The 27860-nt window shown below is 42.9% G+C and overlaps 1 protein-coding gene across 1 annotated transcript; it reads left to right on the plus strand.

The window, feature by feature from the left end:
- Positions 1–948: 948 nt before the first annotated feature.
- On the plus strand, positions 949–27860 carry tyms (thymidylate synthetase). The gene is made up of 7 exons (XM_070876042.1): positions 949–1159; positions 4657–4730; positions 10706–10880; positions 11047–11148; positions 12394–12569; positions 20855–20926; positions 27277–27860. The coding sequence occupies exons 1-7, from the start codon at positions 1024–1026 to the stop codon at positions 27412–27414; spliced, it is 873 nt and encodes a 290-aa protein (XP_070732143.1). The 5' UTR covers positions 949–1023; the 3' UTR covers positions 27415–27860.

Genomic DNA, 27860 nt, shown 5'->3' on the forward strand with positions numbered 1-27860 from the left:
GTGACAAAAATATAAATGAATGAACCAATTTTCACAACCTCAGGACATATCAAAGCATTTCACAACTAATTAAGTACTTTTGAAGTGCAGTCACTATTGTAATGTGGGGAAACACTTCAGCTAATCAGTGCACAGCAAGACCCTACAAACAGCAATGAGATAAATGACCAGATAATGCTTTTTAATGATGTCGGTTCAGGGATAAATGTTGACCAGGACAACTCCCCTGCTCTTTTTTGAATAGTGGATCTTTTACATCGATCTATGAAATGCCTCAGTTTAACATATCATCTGAAATACAGCACCCCTGGCGTGCAGCACCGCTTAACACTTCACTGAAGCATCAGCCTTGATTATGTGCTCTGGAGTGGGGCTCCACCCGACTCCAAAGCCAAATCCAAAATAAGCTTATTAAATCAACAAACACAGAAATCTAATCATGAAATAAAAACAGAAAATGTGAGAAACACTCAGCAGGTCAGGCACCATATATGGCAAGAGAAACAGTTAACGTGCGCACCTGGTTGCATCTAACAGATCACAAAAAGGCTTAGCAGTGAAAGTGAACCTGTGTGTTCTCTCTACAGATAGGGACTAAAATGCTGTGTGTTGACAGCCTTTTGCAAGCTGCTATCGGTCCTTCACTCGCACTGCACACACAACTCATCCATTTTTGGTGCAGAAGCAAGTCATCCTCGATACGAGGGATTGCCGAAGCATACTTCCCACCCACCATTAACATTGGCTCGCGAAGCAGAATTGCGCGCGGAAACTGATCTTCAATCTCGGATTACCCGCGGCCAGAGGCGCGAGGGGACGTCACAAACACCACATCCTCAGCCAATAGGAAACCCGACAGCGGGTTGGCTTGGATCCGATTGGTTTGGTCGGCGCATCACAAAAAGGAATAGCCAATGGAAGCGAGACTCATTTATTTTGCAACAAGGCAGAAGGCGGGAAAAATATTCAGCAGAGTCGCTCGCGGCAAAGGGTCTGCTGTTGGAGAGGCGCGCCGAGACAGAGATGCAGCAAGTGAATGATGAGCGCCAGTACTTGCAGCACATCAGATATATTCTGGAAACAGGTGTCCAGAAAGACGACCGGACTGGTACAGGCACCGTCTCAGTTTTTGGGCTGCAGGCTAGGTATCATCTAAGGGGTAAGTAACCTGTGACAGGCCAGGGGAAAAGACGCCGCCCTGGGCTTTGATTCCCCGGCCTGGGAAAGTTTTAATTGAGAAATGTAGTTATTAGGCTTAATGAGTACTGCGTGATGGTGCAGAGTTAAAGTGGAAATGTGGCGCCATTTTGTAAATCTATAAATGGATTTAAAAGACAAAGGAAGAACTGACAGCATTTATAGTATCTTTCACCCCCCCCCCCCGCCAATCTCCCAAATCGCTTCACAAACAAATATTTTTAAAGCGTCGTTATCGTTATAATGTCGGGAAACACGGCAGCGAATGTGCGCACTACAAAGTTCCAAAATACCCAATTAAACTGTTACTGATGTTTAAGGAACAAAATTAAATGGTGTTTTTACACCCACCTGTGAGGGAAGATGGGACCTCGGTTTTACATCTCACTGGGTAGGATGGTGTAACCATGAATTGTGGTCCAAGTAAAAGTGTCGTATGGAGATCAGACATAGCTTTCCTTTCACATGTATTATTTTGAAATAGAAACTGAGTTGAGTAAAGTTGTGAAGTCTGCTGCTTGCTTGTGATTCAGCTACTTAATAAAACTGAATCATAGCCTGAGATATATGGGCCGGATTTTGCGATGGTAATGACGGCAAAACTGCCAATGTTCGCTGTCATTACCCCACTGAAACTGACCATAATTTCAGGATATACCGTATGCGCAGATAAATGTGGATATCCTGAAGTTACGATCAGTCATTCCCTGCTCCGCCACAGAACGTGCTGTGGAATGCCCCATAGCTGGAAATTTCCATACCTCAGGAGCCTCTGCTCACCAGGGCAGACATCAACAACGAGATTCAACACTGCCTCCAGTGGCCTTTGGCCGCCTGAGGAAAAGTGTTCAAAGATCAGACCCTCAAATCTGCCACCAAGCTCATAGTCTACAGGGCTGTAGTGATACCTGCCCTCCTGTATGGCTCAGAGATGTGGACCATATACAGTAGACACCTCAAATCACTGGAGAAATACCACCAACGATGTCTCCGCAAGATGCTGCAAATCCCCTGGGAGGACAGATGCACCAACGTTAGCGTCCTCGACCAGGCCAACATCTCCAGCATCGAAGCACTGATCACACTCGATCAGCTCCGCTGGGCGGGCCACATTGTTCGCATGCCTGACACAAGACTCCCAAAGCAAGCGCTCTACTCTGAATTCCTGCATGGCAAGCGAGCCCAAGGTGGGCATAGGAAACGTTTCAAGGACACCCTCAAAGCCTCCTTGATAAAATGCAACATCCCCACTGACACCTGGGAGTCTCTGGCCAAAGATCGCCCTAAGTGGAGGAAGAGCATCCGGGAGGGCGCTAAGCACCTCGCGTCTCATTGCCGAGAGCATGCAGAAACCAAGCGCAGGCAGCAGAAAGAGCGTGCGGCAAACCAGTCCCACCCACCCCTTCCTTCAACAACTGTCTGCCCCGCCTATGACAGAGACTGTAATTCCCGTATTCAACTATTCAGTCACCCAAGAACTCATTTTTAGAGTGGAAGCAAGTCTTCCTCGATTTCGAGGGACTGCTTATGATGATGATGATGAGCCGGCAATCGGTGAAATCAGTTGAACTGATAAACTTCCCCTTTTCTGCCCTACTATTCTGTTAAACACCCTGCAAAAAGTTATGCCTTGTTGGAATAGGTGTAACTGGGGTTGTAATGGTATATTGACTGAGGAACAACCGTTCTGGCCCTGCAAAATTAATTTTGTATTTGTGGAATGTCAAATTTCACCATTATAAAAATTACTAGATTTTAAAAATATTTTTTAATGTTTGATATTTCAACTTCTACCTTAACCACATGTGTATGTCCCAATCTTTTTATTTTATGTTCTTTATTTAAAAAAAATTAAAATGTGAATTGATTATCAATGCTTTTTTCCTGGTTTGCTGATTGAGAATTCTTCAACATGATTGGCTGCTTCGACAGCTTGAGGACATCACTGCTGCCCTATGCTGGAGGTCCCCTTTTAACAGCGCTACAATCAAATTAAGGAGGAATAAGCTAACGTTTTCATCAAAGATCAAGATCTTTGTGGGCACAATTCTTCGAGTTCAGTGGCAATCACCGTCGCTTTGCCGCTGACCACAAATTCCAGGCCATGGTCTGCGAATTGCAGAGATCCACCAGAGTTAACGATAATCTCTGATTTCCAATGTGTACCTCAAAAGTAAAAAGATTAATTGTTCACCCTGTAGCTTACGATCCTATATTGTTTTACACACACAAAAAATGATTTGTCAGTTCATTTGGAGTTTGCCTGTGTAAATGGAGGTTTTACCTTGGACATGAGAAAAAATATTTGTAGTTTATCCAATTGTAACATTTTAAAATCTGGGAATTTCAGCGAAAATGATAACTAAATTTAAAGAACATTAAAAATGTTGGAACTGGTATTTTTGGTGTAGTAGGATAGCAGGAATGTCTTAAACTTTAAAAAAAAAGGGCATGATTTTTTTTTTTAACCAACTTTTAATTCAGCCATTGAGTTGTAGCCAGTGGTCGGTCCTCCATTACCTCATGCAAGTGGTCATTTTTCATTTCTGAGCTTCTATGGTGTGTTGATGGGCTGTTCAATAAATGGTGGGACTTGACTGACCCACATCCTGTTCTTACTAGTTGTCCACACATTCATGTTCCAGCAAAAGTTCAGGGGTTTAGGAGTAAGCCCTCGACTGACTCTTTTCACTCTTTACATATGGGCTTCAAGACCAAGTATAGCACCTCAATTGCTGCTCTCTGAGATCAGCTGATTCAACTCCGATTTAGGGATCAAATCTTCATGATCTATACAGCTCACTATCAACCAACTAACCCTTCATGGTAGCTACAGACTATATTTTGGGGGGTGGTTTCATGTTTCATTTTTATAAAGCTGCTCCTATAAATGGTGTAGTGTCCCTGATATTTATGGGAATCTAAATTAAAATATTTTGAGCTAGCTTTGCAGCTTTTTTTTCAGCATCACCACACTTGTTTCAAACAACTTTTTTTGAAAATAAAGCTTTACTCTATTGACTGACCCTGTTTAATCATCCAAAACTTTTTAAATTGCTGAATTTGACTGCTAGTTTTTTGTGTGCTGCTTGTAAATCTGCTGATGAGTGGTAAGAAAAATAGGCTTTTTATCACTTTTTCTGCTAGGCAATGCTAATGGTATGAATCTTCCAAATACTTAAAGTCTGCTCTTAAAATATGTGTGCATTTTCACTGAGCCTTCAAGCTTTTAGCATAGGTAGGGACCCACAGCTGAATGCAGTTAGTTTTTCCTTATCTCACTTTTTGTAAAGAATTGCAGTGATCAAACCAGTAAAGAGCTGGCTAAATTGACAAGTCACCCAGTGAGCAATACAGGAAGTGACTTTCTGCTCAACCCAAGTCACAGGAGTTTCATCATGGAGTACTAAATTGCATTATTCTGCATGCTGTTAAGAGTTATCAAATTTTGCATTTCAGAATCTTTTCCCCTCCTCACCACTAAACGAGTGTTCTGGAAAGGAATTCTGGAAGAGCTATTGTGGTTTATCAAGGTAGACACTACAGTTTTGTCCATAGATTTTATAAAAGTTCTTATATATGCTGTAGCATCATCTTGTGACATCCTTTTAATTAATTCGATTTTATCAAAACAACTGTATAATGTAGAATGGAAAAAATAATGCATTAAAGCGTATTTATTGTTGTATAGCTGTAACTGCAAATTCTTTGCAAAACAATGCTTGTTATATGCAAGTGATGAATAGAACAAATAACCAGATTTATAAAATGCCCCTTAGTGCAGTAAAATGTCCCATGGCGCTTCATAATTTTGTTAGATAACGCTCAACACTGAGCCACATAAGGAGATAGCAAGACAGATGACCCAAAGCTTGGTGAAAGAGGTAAATTATTAAGGAGCTTCATGAAGAAGAGGTTTAGAAAGGAGATCCAGAGCTTAGGCCTAGGCTGGCTGCTGTGTCTTAAGCAATGGTTGAGCGGTTAAATTCGGGGATGTGCAAGAGGCTAGAATTGGAGGACCTCAGAGATCTCGAAGATTTGTAGGGATGAAGGAGGTTACAGTGATCGGGACAGGCAAGGCCATATAGGGATTTGAAAACAAGAATGCAAATTTTAAAATTGAGGTGTTGCTGGATTGGGAGCCAATGTAGACCAGCGAGCGCAGGGGTGATGGTTAAACAGGACTTGGTTAGGAGTTAGGATATGGTCAGCAAAGTTTTAAAGGAGCTTCAGTTTATATAGGGTAGAAAATGAGAGGCTGGTCAGAATAGCATTGGAATTGGTAAGTCTAGAGGTATCAAAAGTATGGATGAGGGTTTCCGCAGCAGATGTGCTGAGGGAGGAGCAGAGTTGAGCAATGTTACAAAGGTGGGAATAAGCAGTCTTGGTGATGAAGCGGACATGTGGTCGGAAACTCATCCTGGGTTCAAATACGACACCAAGGTTGCAAAATGGTCTGGGTCAGCTTTGACAGTTGCCAGGGAGAAGGATGGAGTCAAGTGCTAGGGAACGGAGTTTGTGGCGAGGACCACAGACCATGGCTTCAGTCATCCCAATATTTTGTTGGAGGAAATTTCTGCTCATCTAGTACTGGATGTCGGACAAGCAGTGTGACACATTGGAGGCAGTGGAGGGATCGAGAGAGGTGGTGGTGAGGTAGAGCTGAGTGTCGTCAATGTACATATAAAAATCTGACATTGTATTGTCGGATGACATCGCCGAGGTGCAACATATAGATAAGAAATAGGAGAGGGTAAGGTTAGACCCTTGGGGGACTCCAGAGGTAACGTTACGGGAGTGGAAAGAGAAACCATTGCAAGTGATTCTCTAGCTATGATTGAATAGATAAGAAAGGAACCAGGTGTGGACAATCCCACCTAAATGGACGAAGGAGGAAAGGTGTTGGAGGTTGGTGTGGTCAGGAGCGTCGAAGGCTACAGACAGGTCGAGAAGGTTGAGGGATAGTTTATTACAGTCTCACAGGTTGTCATTTCTAACATTATCAAGGGCCATATAAGTACTGTGGCAGAAGCCTGATTGGAGGGATTTAAATGTGGAATTGTGGGAAAGATGGGCAAAGATTTAGGAGGTGACAATATGATCAAGGAATTTGGAGAGTAAATGAAGGTTGGAGATGGGGTGGTAGGACAATTGGGTCAAGGGTATTTTTTTTTTGGAGGGAAGCAGGTGATACCAGTAGATTTGATTTTGGTGGGGTGGGGGAACCTTGGGGGAAATTTTGCCTGATGGGCTAGGGTAAGGGACAGAGGCAGCTGAATAGATAGTCTCAAAGTGGTAAAGAAGTCCATGAGCTCCTTGTACTTGTTGGTTAGGGTGGAGCAGAGGGATTTAAGAAGGCAGTTTGTAGTAAAGAGAAGAGAGGCCGGGTGTTAACTTTGCATTCTAGGATGATCCTGAAATAGTGAGCAGTTTTGGCAGAGTAGAGCAGGACCCAGATTAGGAAAAGGGGAGGTGCAAAGAGACCTGGGTGTCATGGTACATCAGTCATTGAAGGTTGGCATGCAGGTGCAGCAGGCGGTTAAGAAAGCAAATGGCATGTTGGCCTTCATAGCAAGGGGATTTGAGTACAGGGGCAGGGAGGTGTTGCTACAGTTGTACAGGGCATTGGTGAGGCCACACCTGGAGTATTGTGTACAGTTTTGGTCTCCTAACCTGAGGAAGGACATTCTTGCTATTGAGGGAGTGCAGCGAAGGTTCACCAGACTGATTCCCGGGATGGCGGGACTGACCTATCAAGAAAGACTGGATCAACTGGGCTTGTATTCACTGGAGTTCAGAAGAATGAGAGGGGACCTCATAGAAACATATAAAATTCTGACGGGGTTAGACAGGTTAGATGCAGGAAGAATGTTCCCAATGTTGGGGAAGTCCAGAACCAGGGGTCACAGTCTAAGGATAAGGGGTAAGCCATTTAGGACCGAGATGCGGAGGAACTTCTTCACCCAGAGAGTGGTGAACCTGTGGAATTCTCTACCACAGAAAGTTGTTGAGGCCAATTCACTAAATATATTCAAAAAGGAGTTAGATGAGGTCCTTACTGCTAGGGGGATCAAGGGGTATGGCGAGAAAGCAGGAATGGGGTACTGAAGTTGAATGTTCAGCCATGAACTCATTGAATGGCGGTGCAGGCTAGAAGGGCCGAATGGCCTACTCCTGCACCTATTTTCTATGTTTCTAGTGCTTTATGTGGTCCAGTCAGATTTGGCAATGAATGGTTACACCAGTTTTCCGCCGTAGATGTTCGAGTCTGTGTCCCTTGTTCTTAAGGGGGCGGAGATGAGGGCCATACCAAGGTGTGAGAGAGTAATGGTTTAAATGGGGACAAGGGCATCAAAGGTGGAGGTAAGGTGTGATTGTGTAGATCAGTAGCTGTAGCAATGGTTAGATAGTTGGGAATTTGAAATTGCACTTACAAGTGACTTGGGGGAGGTTTTTTTCCCCAGTGACAGATATAGAAGGAAGTGGCGTTGGGGATGAAATGAAATGATCAGACATGGCTATATATATATTTATATATATTATATATCTATATATATATTTATATATATATATATATATATATATTTATATTACATTTTATATATTATATATCTATATATATTTATATTTATGATATATAATATAATATAAATATATATAGATATATAATATAAATATAGATATATATATAAATATATAATATATTATTAATATAATATAAATATTTATATATATATATATATATATATATATATATATTATAATTTATTATATATATATATATATATATATATATATATATATATATATATATATATATATATATATTTTCGGAGAAGAGACAGCATGGTGAGCTGAGATGGAGGTTGAAATCACAGGATGACAGAGGAAAGCAATGAAGATAACTGAGAAAATTGGGTGGAAGGTAGAGAACGAGGATTTTGAATGAGGGGTGGAACAATGCGAGATGCTCAAAGGAGAAGTTGCCAGAAGTGTAGGGGGCAGACCAAGGTGTGATTTGGTGATGAGGCTATACTGCCGTGGCTGCAGTTTGGGCGAAGCAAGTGGTGGAAGGTATAGATGGGGGGGGGAAGAGATTAATTATAGGGGGAAGATGTTGTCGCCCCTCAGCCAGGTTTCTGTCAAGGTTATGATGTCAAGGCAATCAACCACGATATGCTCATGTGAACAAGGCCCTTGCCATCCAAGTGAACTGACATTCTGGAGGGAGATGTATCGAGGGACGGTGCTAGCCGATTCGCTGGCTGAGTCCACAGGGTTAGCTGTGAGTGGGACGGGAAGGAAGCTGGCAAGATTAGCAATCAGCAGGCGTGGTGGGCAGGAAGATTGGTGAGAGAGTAGGATGGGGAAGTTGGGGTTACTGCTCCTAAGGAGGCAGTAACGAGTGCATTGATACAATACGCCCATGGGCCTAAGAGGGACTCTAGACTTATCTAAGAGGAGTCAAGCCTAGGATGGTGGCACGAGAGTAGGAAGGTCAAGGCATACTGATGGATTGGGGTATGGATTTGGGAGGGCAGAGTACCCGAGAGGGGAGAAGCAACAGGAGGCATGAAAACAGGATGAAGAAGTCTGGGAGAGGTCAAGATAAAAGGAGAAATAGAAGCGATGGGCTTGGGTTTGAAGCGACAGCCAAAACGCACCTTCAAATGGACAGACCTCGAGCTTTACAGGCATGGTTTCGAGCAAGAATAAGATAGATATGTCCTGATAATAAGCGGGGAATAGAGAACAGACAATAGGAGGGAATTCAGAGGTCTTGTGGTGGGATAAAGTTGACGTAGGTAGGATGGGGTCAATGATGACTGGTTCGGAGGGTGTGTGAGTCCAGAAGCTGTCTTGACCTTGGATATCTTCCTCATTAATAAATGTTTTTTTTAAATTGTACTATTCCTTTCCTATGCATGCTTTTTCTGACTTCTCAAGTGGCCATGCTTCATATGTGAGCCTGGACAATCAGTTCCAGCAGGTTATTTGACCATGAAGTGCATCACTGCTAAGTCTAGTCCTGTTCTCATTCAGCCAACTTAGCACAAACTTGGAGTTAAGCCTGGGACCTTCCAGCCTATATAGTTTTGTGCTATACCCACTAGAGCTACCTGAATGGTCGATCAGTATTCTGAAGTATTGGGTAGTTGAGGTTTGATGGCATAGTTACTTTTGTCCTTTCTTGGTTATAATGGAGTTTTGCCATGTTTATTTCTGAATTAGCTAGCAATGTGAGAATGGAGCATTTTGCATAGTGCTGCATACACTAGGGGAAAAAAACTTTTTTTTTAAAAAATCACACGCATTGTTTGTTCTTGGTATAGAATGAGAAGCGTTTAGTTAGTTGTACTCTGTTCTGATCTTGGGCCGAAAATTGCGGTTGGAGGCTTCCTTTGGACAAACTCCTCCGACCCGGAAAAAAATCTACAACAATACCTGGTAGTCCCGGAGAAACAGAAGATTCTGATCGGAGGCCTTCATTCGCTGCGCAGCGCACGGGAACATGCACCTTCATGTATAGACGTATATGCTTGAATCACGTAGGCCTGGACCACCAGTCACTATCTGGTATTCTTATTGATAATAATGGAAACTCCGTTTTGTACGAGCTCCTATTACTATCAATGAGAATAACCCCCTAAAAAAGAAACACTGCACAATAAATAAAAAAATAAACACCTCGCATATTTTAAATTAATTGAAATTGAATGTAATTAAATGTTTTAGAAAAAAAAATTGACATTTTTTTTTAATGTGTTTTAATAGTTAAAATAAACATATCTAATGGACAGGGTTGTTAATATAAAAATGAGAACAATGTAATTTAATCAATGTTTTCAAGCTCATGCTGGTAAAAGCTTTACCCCTGCTTTTACCAGGTGTAAGAGTTTGAAGGACATTTACTGGGCAAGAGTTGGGCAAATAGCCCAATTTGCCCCGTGGATGTCCTTCCTGTAGGGATGCATAGGATCTGTCTGAAGAAATTTTGACAGATTGGAAAAGCCGTTTCTCGGCGCATGCGCATCGCGTGCCGAGAACTGGCTTTTGCAAGGCCTCGCCGGGTGTGTGCGCACATCGCAAGCACCCGGCGAGGCTGCAATTTTCGGCCCATTATCTTTTTCCCTGCAGAATATCCCAGGAGAAGTAATCGGAGGTGATTTTCTGGCTTATACTCGGATCACTTTTTTGTTAAAGAATTAATAAACACTTGAATGGCTTTGTTTGGCATGATAGAACTCTACAGATAAGGAAGATCCAGGTTCAACCCTGGTCTGTGCTGAGTTAGATCATCTCGGCCAGGACAGCAATTGAGGAGCTACGTTTGGCTGGGGAATAGAAAGTGACCAGAATTCCTGCTGCTGATCATTCTCCAGTAATCCCTGTCTGCAAAATGACCGGTTGGACAAGGTGGAAAGCTGCCACTTCGAGCGAGTTTAAGAATAAGTATTCTTGCAGATTCACTTTTTCAGCTTTCTTTATTTATTCAATTTTATTTCAGGGTTCTACCAATTCTAATGAGTTGTCAGAAAGAGGAGTTCGAATTTGGGATGCCAATGGATCTCGAGACTTTCTGGACAAACAAGGATTCACAGACAGAGAGGAGGGTGACTTGGGGCCTGTTTATGGCTTCCAGTGGAGGCACTTTGGGGCTGAATATAAGGACATGCATACAGGTTAGGATTGATTGCAGTGTTATACCACATCTCACAGAATTAGTTTTAGGTTTCTGGGATAGCAGTATTTCTGTGGGGACCAAACTGATTAATATAAAACTGGTCAACTGAATGTTTTGGGGGAGCTTTTTCTCATTTAGCTAACTTACTTTCTTTATGCTTGTAGATTATTCTGGACAAGGAGTTGATCAGCTCCAGAATGTAATTGATACTATCAAAACCAACCCAGAGGATCGCAGAATCATCATGTGCGCTTGGAACCCTAAAGGTAAAAAAAAGAATGACGCACACAAATTGATGAGCTATGTGAAGTTGAAACTTCTAAGGGGATAGTTGGTGAAGGCAAGTGTGTAGCTGAGCTGTATATACCAGATCGCCCCAGGTTCGATCCACGGTCTAAATTGGCCAGTTTCCGCTGCGATGGCAGTGGGATATTACTATTGACCTCAGCATCCTGTTGGGGAGGGGAGAATTGGTCAAGGTTCTCATTACTGATTGCAATCTAGTGATACCTGCTGGAAAGCACACAACTGTGGCTGTCTAGTAAGAATAGGACCAGCTTTGATTGCGATGTTCTGCTGGTCCTATTCTTACTAGACAGCCACAGTCAAATGGTCTGCTGACACTTGTTGTCTAGGCTCACACCTGAAGAATGAACTCTCAGATGAGATTACCAAAGAGTCATCAGACCCTGTGAAACTGAACCTCAGCATCGGGCAATGCCTTCAGCAGAAAAGTTGGAGAAAATTGACAAAAAATGAAATTGGGAAACATTAACGAGTAGTTTAATCAATTTACAAAGTCTGCAAGGATAAACTGTACTTAGCATTTAATGTTACCTGTTTTACTAGGACTCTGACAGCCTGATTTTTCCATACACGTTGCTGCTTTTTGGGGGGGGGGGCAAAGATGAAGAGGATTTGATTGTCTTTAAATCTATGTTAAAGCTAAAAATATGCTTTTAACTGTTGTGGAAATGGCAAATTTTAGAACCTTGTGTTCAAAACTATTGAGCAAGTGAACTGGAATGTGTACACAAGTGGCTATCGAAGCAAAGACAATTGCAACATTTAAGAGAAGATTGGCTAAATGCTTGAAGAAAAATATGAAAGTGTACGGGATATAGCCCTGATGTGGAGCTAGTAGAAGCATAAGCACGTTGGACTTACTGTCCACCTTTTGTGCTGCCAGTTCTCTGGTTCTGTGATTGTTCATCTCTATAGTCACTATATGCAATCAATATAATGGTAAGTTAGTGGCGAGATTAAGCTTTTATCTTTAGTTCCACCAGTTGAATCAAATTGCACATGTCGCCTAGTCAAGCGGTCTGGAAATATGGCAACAAAGCTAAATGGGGATTATTAGAATACTTAACACTGAGGGCCAGATACTGTTTTGAATTTCAGTGAATATACAAACTTTCTAATTTAGTTTCAGTGCATTAATGTAAATCCCAGATGTGTTTCACTAAATAGCTGTTACATTTTTTTCCTGATCCTCATTGTTTCTGCAGATCTTTCTCAGATGGCTCTACCTCCCTGCCATGCTCTGTGCCAGTTCTATGTGGTCAATGGAGAGCTGTCCTGTCAGCTATATCAGAGGTCAGGAGATATGGGCCTTGGTGTTCCATTCAATATTGCCAGCTATTCATTGCTGACATACATGATCGCACATATCACAGGACTAAAGGTACTTTGAGCTTGTTTTATATTTATATAATATCCATACCAAAGTGCTTCACAACAATGTATTACTTTTGAAGCATAATCACTTATGTAGGCAAATGTAATGCACCAAGATCCTGCAAACAGCAAATGAGAAGTGACCAGTTTTGGTGGTGGTGTTTGAGGAAGGAATGTTACCCAAGGTGATGGGAGAACTCCCTGCTCTTTGCACTAGGAACTTTTTGTGTCCACCTGAACCAACTGGTTTCCTGTTTAATATCTCATCCAACAGACAGCATTTGGGGCAATGCAGCACTCTTAATGATTATACGGGTACAGCGTCGAGAATCCGAAGTTCTGGAATCCGTACTGTTCCGGACACTGGGACAATCCATGGCGGGGTCGTCTGGAAAATGTTCTGGAATCCGGACCCCTGCTTTCCACCCCCATCCCTACCTACCTACCTATCTTGGCCCAGGCATTTCCGGACTCAGGATGTCGGAAATGCGTTTCGAAGTCCGGAAATACACAAACCTGGGCTCGGGCATTTCCGGATTCGGGATATCATAAAGACATTGTGAAGTCTGGAAATACACAGAATCTGGAGCGGCCTCAGTCCCAAGGCTTCCAGATTCTCGACGCTGTACCTGTATACTCAAGTCCTGGTTGCTTTTTCCATTCTTCTGACTTGCATGAGAGTACTACGAACCAGCCACGTGCATATTTGATTAAAAGCATTGATGGAGTTTAAGCAATGGAAATTGATTCTTGCCATGGTTTCTCAATGGGAATGAACATGGATGTTGCTATAATGGCCCGGATTTTGCGGAACTGCGCTTGCCTATGTAAAGATTTTTCAATCTGATTGGCTGAAGAGCTTTGCTGTTGCTTTCTATGCTGACAGCCACCACAGATCTTCTGTGGAGGGCACCACGCTGGAAAAGACACCGAATTAGAAGAAATCTCCTCGCTGACAACTGCCCACAGATTTTTCTCAGGCTTGTTGGCAGAGATTTCCTCTTCAACCAACCAGATTGAAAAACCCTTACATAGACAGTCCAAAGCAGGAAATATAAATTTGATTTAAATAATGTATAGAAAGTGAAATAAAGATTGGGAAATACAGATGGAATTAAGGGAGAGAGCTGAGAGACAAACGGAAAATTAAAATCTCCAACACTATTTTTCTTAAGGAATGGGACTCCACACTTGTAAAATTAATTTTTCTGGTCCAGAGAGGTTGTTCAGCAGTAATCATCACATCACGCCGTTTTTAGTGCGGAACTAGTGGGAGCACACCCTATGGAGGAACAAGGTATCTCTAACAGCAACTTCTGGATTTCTGTGTTTAACAGCACATGTATGTACTCCAGAAGTTGCTGTTAGATTTGCTCCATTATAACAGTAAGTACTGAGAGCCTCACTGTTAGTCTCATTGTCAATGCTTCCAAAAATGGAATTATGCAAAAGAGACAGCTGATTTTTTTTAATACATTAACAGGTTGGCACCTCACATCTGCTGTGAATAACATTTTAACTTCTTGCATATGAATGTGAATTTTGTATTCCAATAATTGGGCAACAGGAATATAATTTAATGTGAAATTTGTTTTTAATTGCTCACCGACCAGTAGCAAATAGTGTCTGAGATCTTTGTCTTGTGCGATATAAGGATATTTCCTGTTGTTAATCTTCAGTTATTTTCTATTGCCTGCACTGGCTACTATCATGTATCCTTTGTTTACTGCTTGTACTATTACACATGATGTGCCACCAGAGGGCACTACTATGGAAACTTGTACACCAGCTGTATGGTCACTAAGGTGTGCCACCAGAGGGCACTGCAGTGGGAAACTTGTAGGTTACTTGTACAGATGTGCCAGGCCTAGAATAAAAGGCAGGCCACCATGTGTGATCCTCATTCTGGAGTTACATTAAATGGACTAAGGTCACTACAGCAAGTACAACAAATTGCCTCGTGGAGTCATTATCAGAGCATCTAAAGACATAACAATTGGCGACAAGATTACAGACTTTCACGTGAAAATGGCTAACCTTGGTACGTTGCAGCAGTTTGCCGATGGTGATGATTGGGACGCCTTTGTGGAGAGGCTCACCATTTCTTCACAGCAAACGACCTGGCAGGTGCCAAACCGGCCACGCTGGCTGATAAGTGCAGAACTATCCTACTAACCAGTTATGGGCCCACCATCTAGGGTCTCGTCAGGGACTTGCTGGCACCAGCGAAGACAACGACCAAGACGTACGAGGAGCTTGTAACGCTGATCCAAGAACAACTCAAGCCCAAAGAGAGCATCCTCACAGCCAGACACCGGTTTTATACCCACCGAAGGCCAGGAAATCGCGAAATATGCTGCAGAACTCAGGAGGCTGGCGGCACCGTGTGATTTCAGCGACCACCTCACCGAAGCACTGCGGGATATCTTTGTCATCGGAATCGACCACGAGGGCCTTCTTCACAGACTACTATCTGCGGATATCACAGTCACACTGCAGAAGGCCATCACCATGAACCAGGCATTCATGACCTCGACCTGCGGCTCTAGACGGATGACTCATCCTCGGGACTCAAACCTGGCAAGTACTGTACACCGAATGGCGCCTTTTAGAGGCTGGACTGTAGAACGTGAATCACCTCAAGGGAGAGAGAACAGGCCCCCCGAGTCCCTTAACTCGGAGTCCGCCGAGGTGGGGCTAATCGAGTAGCACCATGCTGGCGTTGGGGAGAGAATCACAGGGCTCACCAGTGCCATTTTAAGGACCATATGTGTAAAGGCTGCAGCACGAAGGGCCACCTCCAGCGAATGTGTAAAAGAAATATGACACACTGTGTTAATGAGTCTGCAGGTGGTCATTAATCCAGTGCGGATTATGAAGCGATAGTCAGAGAGGCAGCTCAACCCCACGATGAGGTGTATGGCATGTTTACCTGCACCACAATGTTCCCAGTTGAGGATGAAAGTTGAGAGAAATGGCGTTCCAGTCTTCGTGGAAGTGGACACGGGGGCGAGCCAGTCCGTAATGAATCAAGAAGCCTTTGAGAGGCTATGGGACAATCAAGCTGAACGACCCAAGTTGGTTCCGGTTCAGGCAAAGCTGCGCACCTACACCAATGAACTTATCCCAGTCATTGGTAGTGCAGATGTAAAAGTGCTCTATGATGGCATGGTGCACAAGTTACCACTGTGCAGGTTGCAGGTGATGGAGCAATGCTACTCGGAAGAAGGTGGATGGAGAAGATCCATTGGAGCTGGGAAGATTTCATCCCTCCAGCGATTGACGTCCCCCGCGTTCAGAGACAAAGCAAGCCCCCACCTGAGGTTGGATCCGGCACCAGAGAGCAGACCAGCACAGCACCCGAGGCACCGACCGCTCAGCACAACTGCGTGGAGATGATCCAGCTGAGACAACCCGAACACACCTTCCACACTCCAGTGGCAGGACTCCGGAGGAAGAAAATCTGATCCAAAGGCGACTCTCCAGCCTTGGTGGCAGAACCCGGGGAGAAGCGGATCACAGCAGTCGGAAGAAAGATGGCGCCCAAACCACGAGGTGCTGCGCTGAAGAAAAAGATGGCGGTGACCAGACCACGAGGTGCAGCGCTGATGGAGCAACACGTGGTACCAAACGAAGAGGAGGATTGGGGAAAAGATAGCAAGGCTCTCTTAAAGGAGGCCAGCAACCCGCCACACTTAAAGGGGCAGGTCCACATTCTCAATTAATGTAATAGCAACTGTGATTTAAATGCAAAGCGTGTAGTTGATGATATAAGCAAAGAAAAGTCATGCGATTACGATTGGACAGTTTATCTACAATGAGTAATGAAATGTGCAATGTAGGATTTCAATTGCATTCAGTCAATGCAGTGGGCAAACACCCATCTGGAGCACACAGGTCCAGCGAGCTACCCAGTGCTGTAGCCTGCGTCCCTGGGACCAGAGTGATGAACCACGGAGTATGGCCACAAGCAGCTAATGTAGACAAGCTGCAGAGCAAGCGATCTCGGGAAGGCAACAGCACTGGTACCGATACCTTGCCCCAATCGGCTCCACCTCTCGGGCACATGATGGCACCAACCGCCACGAGCCTGAAAGAGCAAACCGTGCTAAGGCGTAGCCCCCAAGGCTATACCCGGGAACGAAAGGTCACCCACAACGATTCTCCCAAATGGGACTGGGACGAGCCAGGATCCTAAACCAAAGAACGCCCAGGCAAGCGAGTCAGCAGTTCCCTGTGCACTGCTAGATGACTGCTCCTCAGGGAGCAGCAGCAACCCGGGGCACAAGGAGAGGACAGGGAGGTCGCAGGCATCTGTGAACCTGCCCGACGCTAGGAGCAACGGCAAAGGCCCCGAGAGCAGGCAACTTGAGCCAACCGGGTTCTCACTGCCAGCACTGGGCACCGCGCCGCCACCAGACTACCTGGACACCATCCAGCAGTTCTGGTACTAGTTTGTCCTCACGCACCGGTGCTAACACCAGCACTGATTCCAAGTATGTACCTCACCAGTCAAGTGTACTTGCCTCACAACTGTACCACAAATGTAATGATGTAAATGCAATTTTTTTTTCCGGCTTGAATGTATATGAATGTAATGAGCCACCGGCATAATCTATATGTGGGGGGTGGGGAGAAAAGAGAATGGAGTGGTCATGGATGCACAAACAGAAACCACCAGCACCTCTACTGCCAATGAAACACCACCTACTCGCCCAAGATGGAAACGACCCTCCAAGGGACAACCAGATAGTGCTAAGCCCAGAGCAGTCAATGCATGAAGGCGATTTGCACTAAGGATTTGGGGGAGAATGATGTCATGTATCCTACATGTTTACTGCTTGTACTATTACATATGTGCCACCAGAGGGTACTACTAGGGGAAACTTGTACACCAGCTGGATGGTTACTAAGGTGTGCCACCAGAGGGCACTGCAGTGGGAGGCTTGTAGGTTGCCTGTACAAGTGTGCCAGGCCTAGTATAAAAGGCAGGCCACCATGTGTGATCCTCACTCTGGAGTTACATTAAATGGACTAAGGTCACTACAGTTCAAATACAACACTGCCTCGTGGAGTCATTATCAGAGCATCTAAAGACATAACCGCAAAATATATTGTAACTCACTGTATTGCAACTTTTTTTTTACCCAACACAATGCCATCCTTGTGTCTTTGGCTTTGTGGCACAAGTTTGTTTTAAGAACATAAGAAATAGGAGCAGGAGTAGACCATTTGCCCCTTCGTGCCTGCTCCGCCATTCAGTAAGATCATGGCTGATCTGATCTTGGCATCAATTCCACTTTCCTGCCCACTCCCCATAACCCTTGACTCTTTATTGTTCAAAAATTTGTCTATCTCTACCTTTAAATATATTCAATGACCCAGCCTCAACAGCTCTCAGGGATAGAGAATTCCAAAGATTCACGGCCCTCAGAGAAGAAATTCCTCCTCATCTCTGTTTTAAATGTACGACCCCTTATTCTGAAACTATGCCCCCTTGTTCTAGATTTTCCCCCACAAGGGGAAACATCCTCTCTGAATCTACCCTGTCCAGCTCTCCTAAACTCCAATGAGTATAGGCTCAACCTTTCTTCATAAGGCAACCCCTTTATCTCTGGAATCAACCTAGTGAACCTTCTGAACTGCCTCCAATGCAAAAATATCCCTCCTTTTTAAATAAGGAGACCAAAACTGTATGCAGTACTCCAGGTGTGGTCTCATCAATGCCCTCTACAGTTGTAGCAAGACTTCAGTACTTTTATATTCCACCCCACCCCCCCACAATAAAGACCAATTCCATTTGCCTTCCTAATTACTTGCTGTACCTGCATGCTATCTTTTTGTGTCTCGCGTACAAGGACCCCCAGATCCCTCTGTACCACAGCATTTTGCAGTCTCTCCATTTAAAAAAATAATTTCCTTTTTTATTCTTCCTACCAAAGTGGATTATCTCTCATTTTGCCAAATTTTTGTCCACTCACTTAATCTATCTATATCCCTTTGCAGATTTTGTGTGTTCTCTTCACAGCTTGCTTTCCCACCTATCTTTTATGTCCTCAGCAAATTTGGCTATATTACACATCCAAGTCATTAATATAGATTGTAACTAGTTGAGGTACCAGCACCAATCCCTGTGGCACCCCACTAGTTACAATTTGCCAACCTGAAAATAACCTGACTCTTGTTTTCTGTCCGTTAGCCAATCCTCTATCCATGCTAATATATTGCCCCAACCCCGTGAGCTTTTATGTGGCACCTTATCAAATGCCTTCTAGAAGTCCAAATACACTACATCTACTGGTTCCCCTTTATCCACCCTGCTCGCTACATCCTCAAAGAACTCTATAGTCAATTTATCAATCATGATTGGTTGTAATTTACCAAAATTCCCTGGATTCTGGGGAGGTCCCAGCAGATTGGAAAACTGCAAATGTAACACCCCTATTTTTTTTTTTTTTAAAAAGGAGGCAGACAAAAAGCAGGAAACTATAGACCAGTTAGCCTAATATCTGTGGTTGGGAAAATGTTGGAGTCCATTATTAAAGAAGTAGTAGCAGGACATTTAGAAAAGCAAAATGGAAGGGGAGAGTCGGCATGGATTTATGAAGGGGAAGTCATATTTCACAAATTTGCTGGAATTCTTTTGAGGATGTAACGAACAGTGTGGATAAAGGGGAACCAGTGGATGTGGTGTATTTGGACTTCCAGAAGGCATTTGACAAGGTGCTACATAAAAGGTTACTGCACAAGATAAAAGTTGGGGGTAATATATTAGCATGAATAGAGGATTGGCTAACTAACAGAACAGAGTGTCGGGATAAATGGTTCATTCTCTGGTTGGCAGCCAGTAATTAATGGGGTGCTGCAGGGATCAGTGCTGGGACCCCAATTATTTACAATCTATATTAACGACTTGGAAGAAGGGACTGAATGTAACGTAGCCAAGTTTGCTGACTATACAAAGTTGGGAGGAAAAGCAATGTGTGAGGAGGACACACAAATCTGTAAAAGGTCATAGACAGGCTGAGTGGGCAAAAATTTGGCAGATGGAGTATAATGTTGGAAAGTGTGAGGTCATGCACTTTGGCAGAAAAAAATCAAAGAGCAAGTTATTTAAATGGAGAAAGATTGCAAAGTGCTGCAGTACAGCGGGACCTGGGGGTACTTGTGCATGAAACACAAAAAGATAGTATGCAGGTACAGCAAGTGATCAGGAAGGCCTATGGAATCTTGGCCTTTATTGCGAAGGGGATGGAGTATAAAAGCAGGGAAGTCTTGCTACAGGTATACAGGGTATTGGTGAGGCCACACCTGGAATACTGCGTGCAGTTTTGGTTTCCATATTTACGAAAAGATATATTTGCTTTGGAGGCAGTTTAGAGAAGGTTCACCTAGGTCGATTCCGGGGATGAGGGGGTTGACTTATGAGGAAAGGTTGAGTAGGTTGGGCCTCTACTCATTGGAATTCAGAAGAATGAGAGGTGATCTTATCGAAACATATAAGATTATGAGGGGGCTTGAGAAGGTGGATGCAGAGAGGATGTTTCCACTGATGGGGGAGACTAGACCTAGAGACAGTGATCTTAGAATAAGGGGCTGCCCATTTAGAACAGAGATGGGGAGAAATTTCTTCCCTGAGGGTTGTAAATCTCTGGAATTCGCTGCCTCGGAGAGAGCTGTGGAAGATGGGACATTGAATACATTTAAGACAGAAATAGATAGTTTCTTAAACGATGAGGGGTTATGGAGAGCGAGCGGGGAAGTGGAGGCTGAGTCCATGATTAGATCAACCATGATATTGAATGGCGGAGCAGGCTATATGGTCTACTCCGGTTCCTATTTCTTATAACCTTATGATTTCCCCTTCATAAAACCATGCTGGCTCTGCTTGATTGTATTATGATTTTCTTAATGTCCTGCTACTACTTCCTTAATAATGGACTCCAGCATTTTCCCAATAAGTTATGTTACACTAACTGGTCTTCTGTTAACTTTATCTCATTATACAAAGTCTAGGCTTTTCTCCACTACTGACCATCATTTCTGGTGGTAGTAGTGACTTTCTCAAAACTTGCTCATACATTTTCGGACAACTGCTGAAGGAAGGGTGAAGCAAATTTGTACGCTCATTTAGTGGCGATACAATCACTGTAAAAAGTCAGTGGTCAGTCTGGCCAGTGTCAGACCACTGGCCTTCCTTCACAACCAGTTGAATGACTTTCCATAAATTTAGCAAAATTATTTGACTAGATAACCTGCCTAGATATTCTAATGACTTTGCTCTCCTTTCAGCCTGGTGATTTTGTACACACATTGGGTGATGCTCATATTTACAACAACCACATTGAGGCATTGAAGATTCAGGTAAATGTTGCAATTTCAAAAAGTAAACATAATTTCTCCCCTTGTTGCAAGTTCTTACAAGTACTAAGACACACAATGAGATCAATTGGTGTTTCATCTGTATCTCCCAAAGGGGTAGGTGCAAAATGGAATGGATATCTGGAAAGGAATGCTCCATTTCACAACCATTTTAACTAATTTATTCCAGTAGTTTCACTTTCTTCTGTACATTATCTAATGTGAGTTGATTTAAAAATTAACCCTCTACAGCTAGGTTGCCATTATTTAACCTCTGGATGCAAAAAACAAGAAATGTAAATTCTAATCACAAATTTTTAGATGGAACTCACAGGGCACTCATGTTGATAAAGTGCCAATGACAGATCTCACATAGAAACATAGACATAGAAAATAGGTGCAGGAGTAGGCCATTCGGCCCTTCTAGCCTGCACCGCCATTCAATGAGTTCATGGCTGAACATTCAACTTCAGTACCCCATTCCTGCTTTCTCGCCATACCCCTTGATCCCCCTAGCAGTAAGGACCTCATCTAACTCCTTTTTGAATATATTTAGTGAATTGGCCTCAACAACTTTCTGTGGTAGAGAATTCCACAGGTTCACCACTCTCTGGGTGAAGAAGTTCCTCCGCATCTCGGTCCTAAATGGCTTACCCCTTACCCCTTACGCTGTTAGTGGCCCTCCCAAATACAAATACCAAGGGGTAAAGTTTCTGCTTTAGGCGTAATCAGGAAATTGCATCCAAAATGCACTTGAAATTGTGCTGGTTAGGTTACAGTTCAAGTTTCCACATAAAATGATTTGTATAATCCCAAACTTAAGGGCCGGGCTTTAGGGGTTTTTCGGCGCAAATGGTAGCGATACGTGAAACTTACCATTTATGCTGCGCTACTGTTTTTAGGCTGAACTTTCAGCCTTTACCCCTGCAACAAGGGGGCATTGCACAAGCACTCGCAGCACAAAACGCAAGTTTCGGCAATTTTAGTCCAGGGCCGAGAGTGCTGCAGGGGAGAGATTCAAAAAAAAACTCCCAAAACATTTACAAGACCCGTAAATATCTAATCGCTGGAAAAAAAAAACCTTTTAACTTGCCTTTTTTGCAGGTTTTCGTACTTACCACTGCTGGCAGGGCTGCACCGACAGGTTTGACCTGTCGCTATTCTGGGCGTGGTGTACGGGCCGGGAGAGTGCCGAAACTTGGATGCAAATGCAATCCGAGTCGTTGCACATTGGTACACCTTTCCCCAGCAGTGCTTCGAAGCGCCGCTGCAAACAGCTACCCGAGGATCCTGCCTGGGTTTTCGCCACGGAGGATCAAAACCCGGTCACAAACCTCTCGGAAATCCAGCCCATAATCTTCTGCGAACTAGCGCAATCCCGCAGCATAATTGTTTTTTTTCCATTAAAAAGTATTCCTTGATGTATTTAAGAATGGTAACCTGGTGCAGTTTTATTAATAATAAAAACAGAAAACACTGGAAATACTCAGCAGGTCAGGCAGCATCTGTGGAGAGAGAAACCAGAGTTGTATGTTTCAGATGACTGTTCGTCAGACCTGGAAAAAGTTAGAGATGTAACAGGTTTTTAGCAAGAGTAGGGGCAGGGGAAGAAAGAACGAAAGGGAATGTCTGTGATAGGGTGGAAGGCAAAAGAGATTAAAAGATAAATGGGATGATGGTGCAAGGCAAACGGAGATGGTAATGGGACAAGTTAAGTGCGCTTAACTTGTCCCATTATCTAGATAGGGTGTAAATGGAGATGGCAGAATCAACAGCTGCTGTGGGAAAGAATAAAAAGAGGCATAAGAACATAAGAAATAGGAGCAGGAGTAGGCCAGATGGCCCCTCGAGCCTGCTCCGCCATTTAATACGATCATGGCTGATCCGATCATGGACTCTGGTCCACTTTCCTGCCCGCTCTCCATAACCCCTTATTCCCTTATCGTTTAAGTAACTGTCTATTTCTGTCTTAAATTTATTCAATGTCCCAGCTTCCACAGCTCTCTGAGGCAGTGAATTCCACAGATCCACAACCCTCTGAGAAGAAATTTCTCAGTTTTAAATGGGTGGCCCCTTATTCTAAGATTATGCCCTCTAGTTCTAGTCTATCCATCAGTGGAAACATCCTCTGCATCCACCTTGTCAAGCCCCCTCATAATCTTATACATTTCAATAAGATCACCTGAATTCCAATGAGTAGAGGCCCAACCTACTCCATCTTTCCTCATAAGTCAACCCCTTCATCTCCGGAATCAACCTTGTGAACCTTCTCTGAACTGCCTCCAAAGCAAGTATATCCTTTCGTAAATAATGGAAACTAAAACTGCACACAGTATTCCAGGTGTGGCCTCACTAATACCCTGTACAACTGTAGCAAGACTTCCTTGCTTTTATACTCCATTCCTTTTGCAATAAAGGCCAAGATTCCATTGGCCTTCCTGATCACTTGCTGTACCTGCATACTAACCTTTTGTGTTTCATGCACAAGTACCCCCAGTCCTGCTGTACTGCAGCACTTTGCAAACTGTCTCCATTTAAATAATAGCTTGCTCTTTGATTTTTTTTTTCTGCTAAAGTGCATGCATGATCTCTCACTTTCCAACATTATACTCCATCTGCCAAATTTTTGCCCACTCACTTAGCCTGTCTATGTCCTTTTGCAGATTTTTTGTGTCCTCACACATTGCTTTTCCTCCCATCTTTGTATCGTTAGCAAACTTGGTTACGTTACACTTGGTCCCTTCTTCCAAGTCATTAATATAGATTGTAAATAGTTGGGGTCCCAGCACCGATCCCTGCGACACCCCACTAGTTACTGATTGCCAACCAGAGAATGAACCATTTATCCCGACTCTGTTTTCTGTTTGTTAGCCAATCCTCTATTCATGCTAATATATTACCCCCAACCCCGTGAACTTTTATCTTGTGCAGTAACCTTTTATGTGGCACCTTGACGAATGCCTTCTGGAAGTCCAAATACACCACATCTACTGGTTCCCCTTTATCCACCCTGTTCATTATATCCATAAAGAATTCCAGCAAATTTGTCAAACATGACTTCCCCTTCATAAATCCATGCTGACTCTGCCTGACCAAATTATGCTTTTCCAAATGTCCTGCTACTGCTTCTTTAATAATGGACTCCAACATTTTCCCAACCACAGATGTCAGGCTAACTGGTCTATAGTTTCCTGCTTTTTGTCTGCCTCCTTTTTTTAAATGGGGACGTTACATTTGCAGTTTTCCATTTGCTGGGACCTCTCCAGAATCCAGGGAATTTTGGTAAATTACAACCAATACATCCACAATCCCTGCCGCTACTTCTCTTAAGACCCTAGGTTGCAAGCCATCAGGTTCAAGGGATGTATCTGCCTTTAGTCCCATTATCTTACTGAGTACCACCTCCTTTGAGTTAAGTTCCTCCCCCCCCCCCCAATAGCTTCTTGACTATCCACTGTTGGAATATTGTTAGTGTCCTCTACCGTAAAGGCTGATACAAAATGTTTCAGAGTTTCTGCCATCGCCATGTTCCCCATTACTAATTTCCCTGGTCTCGTCATCAATTTGGTGACAGCTGTATTAATAATCACCAAATGTAAGCAGCTTAATAAGGGCTCCAATCTTTACCTGTGAGTAACCTGATTTAATATTGCTGAAAATGGTGTAAAAAATTATACTGAACCATTTAATAGTTCATTAGTCAGTTTTTTGAATTAAATAGTTATTGATTTGAAAAAAACATTTAAATCTACCTGTGCTGCTAAGATAATCAGCACAATTTGAAGAGCCTTCTCCAACCAGCACAATGGTCAGAAATTGCAACCAGTGGGTGAGACCTGATTAGGGTGAATTGAATCTTGAACTGGGGTAAAAGATTGTGGCAAACATGAACGCAAATGTTTTTGGGAGTAACTTGCTTGTGTTTAAAATTCCCTGATCTTTTGCGCTGGTTCAACCGATTGCACTGGAATAAGAAATAGGATCAGGCTTAAGTCATGTGGTCCCTCAAGCCTGCTCAATATGATCATGATTGATTGTTGATCTCAACTTCATTTCCCCACCATATCCCTTGATTCCCTTTGTGCCCAAAAATCTATCGATTTTGATCTTGAATGTACTCAGCGACTGAGCATCCATAGCCCTTTGGGTAGAGAATTCCAAAGCTTCACAACCCTCTTAAGTGAAGAAATTTCTCCTCCTCTCAGTGCTAAATGGCCGATCCCTTATCCTGAGACTATGACCCCTAGTTCTAGAGTCTCCAGCCAAGGGAAACCACCTCTCAGCATCTACCCTGTTGAGCCCTCTAAGAATTTTGTACATTTCAATGAGGCACAAGATTAGTGGAAACTTGTCCAGGGAACCAATGCTATTTTTTTAGATGTGTGATTCTTGCGGTCCGTCATCGGATAAGCACCTGCTTGCATGGTTTGCTAACTGTCCTGGACTGGTTGCATGTGCATACATGTATTGCAACAACTGTTCCAATGCCCAGGCTCATTTCTTACATCATTGAATGATGTTCCAAGCCTTCTCATGTGTTGCATGCAAACAGTCTATAAATCAAGGCCATGCATTCATGCCTCCAATCACATGACTCTGCATATGCACTGAAAATTTTTGTCTCTTTTTAAAATGGCCTATATGGAGAGTAGTGCCAGATACTAATATGAAGGGGTGTGGAGGGGAGGAGCAAATGGTCCACAGGGGTCCTTTTAGCATCACTTTCTCAGGTCCCAATTGATCAGCTTTTTAAAATGTATATTTATACACAGTTCCGGTGCCAAGAACATGCAAGTGTTCCCAGCATGCGCAGCTCTAACTTACTCCAAATGGATTCCAACCCACTGAATTGAAACCACTAATTCCCAGTAGTTGTAGTGGAAGATTGATTGACCCAACTCTGAGTTGAATTTCTTCTGGAACTAAAATCCTGTCATTTCACAAGAAACTCTTCAACAACATCCTCATTGACCTGCCTAATCTTGAGTTGGAAGTAAATTATCCTCCATTTTGTGTGAATTGGAAGATAGTACATTCTTGGTTTGAACAGACAATTTTTGCATTTAAAAAAAAATGAATTATCCAATAATTTGAATTAAGCAATGTAAAGAAAATACTTCTTAAAATCTCTAACAGATTTGAATTAACTAACTTCAAATTAAGAGGAATAGACTGCATTTGTGGCACTTCACTATTTAATCACATGGATCTGACTGCATGAGCGATGAGGGATATTTTGAATCTATTATCATAAGAACATAGGGGGTAAATTCCCACAGGGCTTGCTTGATTGTCTGCTTAATTTGAAGCGCATGATTGGGAGAAATGCAACGGAAATTGGACCCTTAAGTATCTAAAGAGAAGATAATTCAAGCCTGTGTTCTCTACGGATCACATGCACTCTGCCAACGCCACACAATCTCCTATGGGTGACAGTGAAGTCAAATTATGTTATTTTGGATTCTGGTATTTTTACCAGGTTTTTAGAAGTCATCATTTTGTCACTCAATCCCTTTTTGAGTGGGTGTGAAAATTAAATCAGTGATGATAACTAACCATAAATTAAGCTCTGCAAAGTTTTTTCCTCATACCCCGAAGGGAACTGACGTTCAGCTTAATGAAATGAATCTATACCTGTGCATCATTTTACAGATCTCAAAAGCACATTAATTATCATGTTTAGCATTGTCTTCTAAATCCATCAGTTATGCTAAGCAGATATATTTAAAATACTTTTAGCTCCTCTCCAAATATGAGAAACATTGACTTCTTAACTGTGTGTTTCAGTTCCACTGTTGCCACGCACCAAAATTCCCCTCAAAAGGGACATTATTCATGTGTGTGTCAATGGGGAATGTCAAAAGGATATTCAGTAATGGGGAGGGGGAGGTCCACAGCAACAGGGAGTTAATAGATAATCAGAGACTTGAATCCTACCCACTCTCCATCCATCATTCATTCTCCTTTCCATCTCCCTGCCCGCCCCCCCCCCCCTACTTAACAGGGGTTCTAAGGCCATTTGTAGCACCCTTTCTATTGTCCCTGTTGAAATCTGCTAACCTGGTTACCCTAGTCTATGTTGGAGAGTAGCTGAGGCAATAATTTGCATTTATTTAGTGACTTTAATGGGGTCTAATCCATATGCCTAGAGCTTCATGGGGAGAATAGGATGAATTTTCTTTAATATTGACAGGTGTATATAATGTACTGTAAATTTTCACACAACATTCACAGGGCCTTGTATCTGAGATGTTACATGCACAAATATGCAGTGTTCAATAAGTTTGAAGTGTGTTTTAAAGCACAGAATGGGTTTTGTAAAACCTCAGCACATCTGTTCTACTTTGACTCAGCTCCAGCGTGAACCCAGGCCCTTTCCCAAATTGAAGATCATGCGCAATGTGGAAAATATCAATGACTTCAAAGCAGAAGACTTCAGGTTAGAAGGTTATGATCCACACCCAACTATCAAGATGGAGATGGCTGTGTAACACTACTTCTGTCTGCCTGCCTGAGCTGACAATGAATAAACAAATAAATAAAAGGTTAAGACTAAAGAGAGAAAAGCATGAAACTATATAACAATTAAAAATAGCACCAGTAAAGTGGGGATTGGTTCCTTCACTTTTGTGTGTGGAACTGCATCCTTCTTGGAATAGCCTTCAAAGCAGCTAGGTTACATGCAGAAAGAAAATTATGCCTGCACAAATTAAGTTTGTTTAGGTTTAATGGAGCATCCACTTATTTGGGGACAAGCCATAAACTCCAGTAGTCCCTTGCAACCTATTAAGGCCACTGGTTTTCACAGCAAAATGGATTGAATTACATAATACAGTCCCTAATACAAAGTGAACATGATGGAATCACTTGCAATTTGATGTATTCAGTGACTGTAAAGCAGTGACCCTATCTATAATTACAAGGTTCTTTGCAACAA

This window comes from Pristiophorus japonicus, chromosome 1 (assembly GCF_044704955.1).
Source record: "Pristiophorus japonicus isolate sPriJap1 chromosome 1, sPriJap1.hap1, whole genome shotgun sequence".
Taxonomy (NCBI): Eukaryota; Metazoa; Chordata; class Chondrichthyes; family Pristiophoridae; genus Pristiophorus; species Pristiophorus japonicus.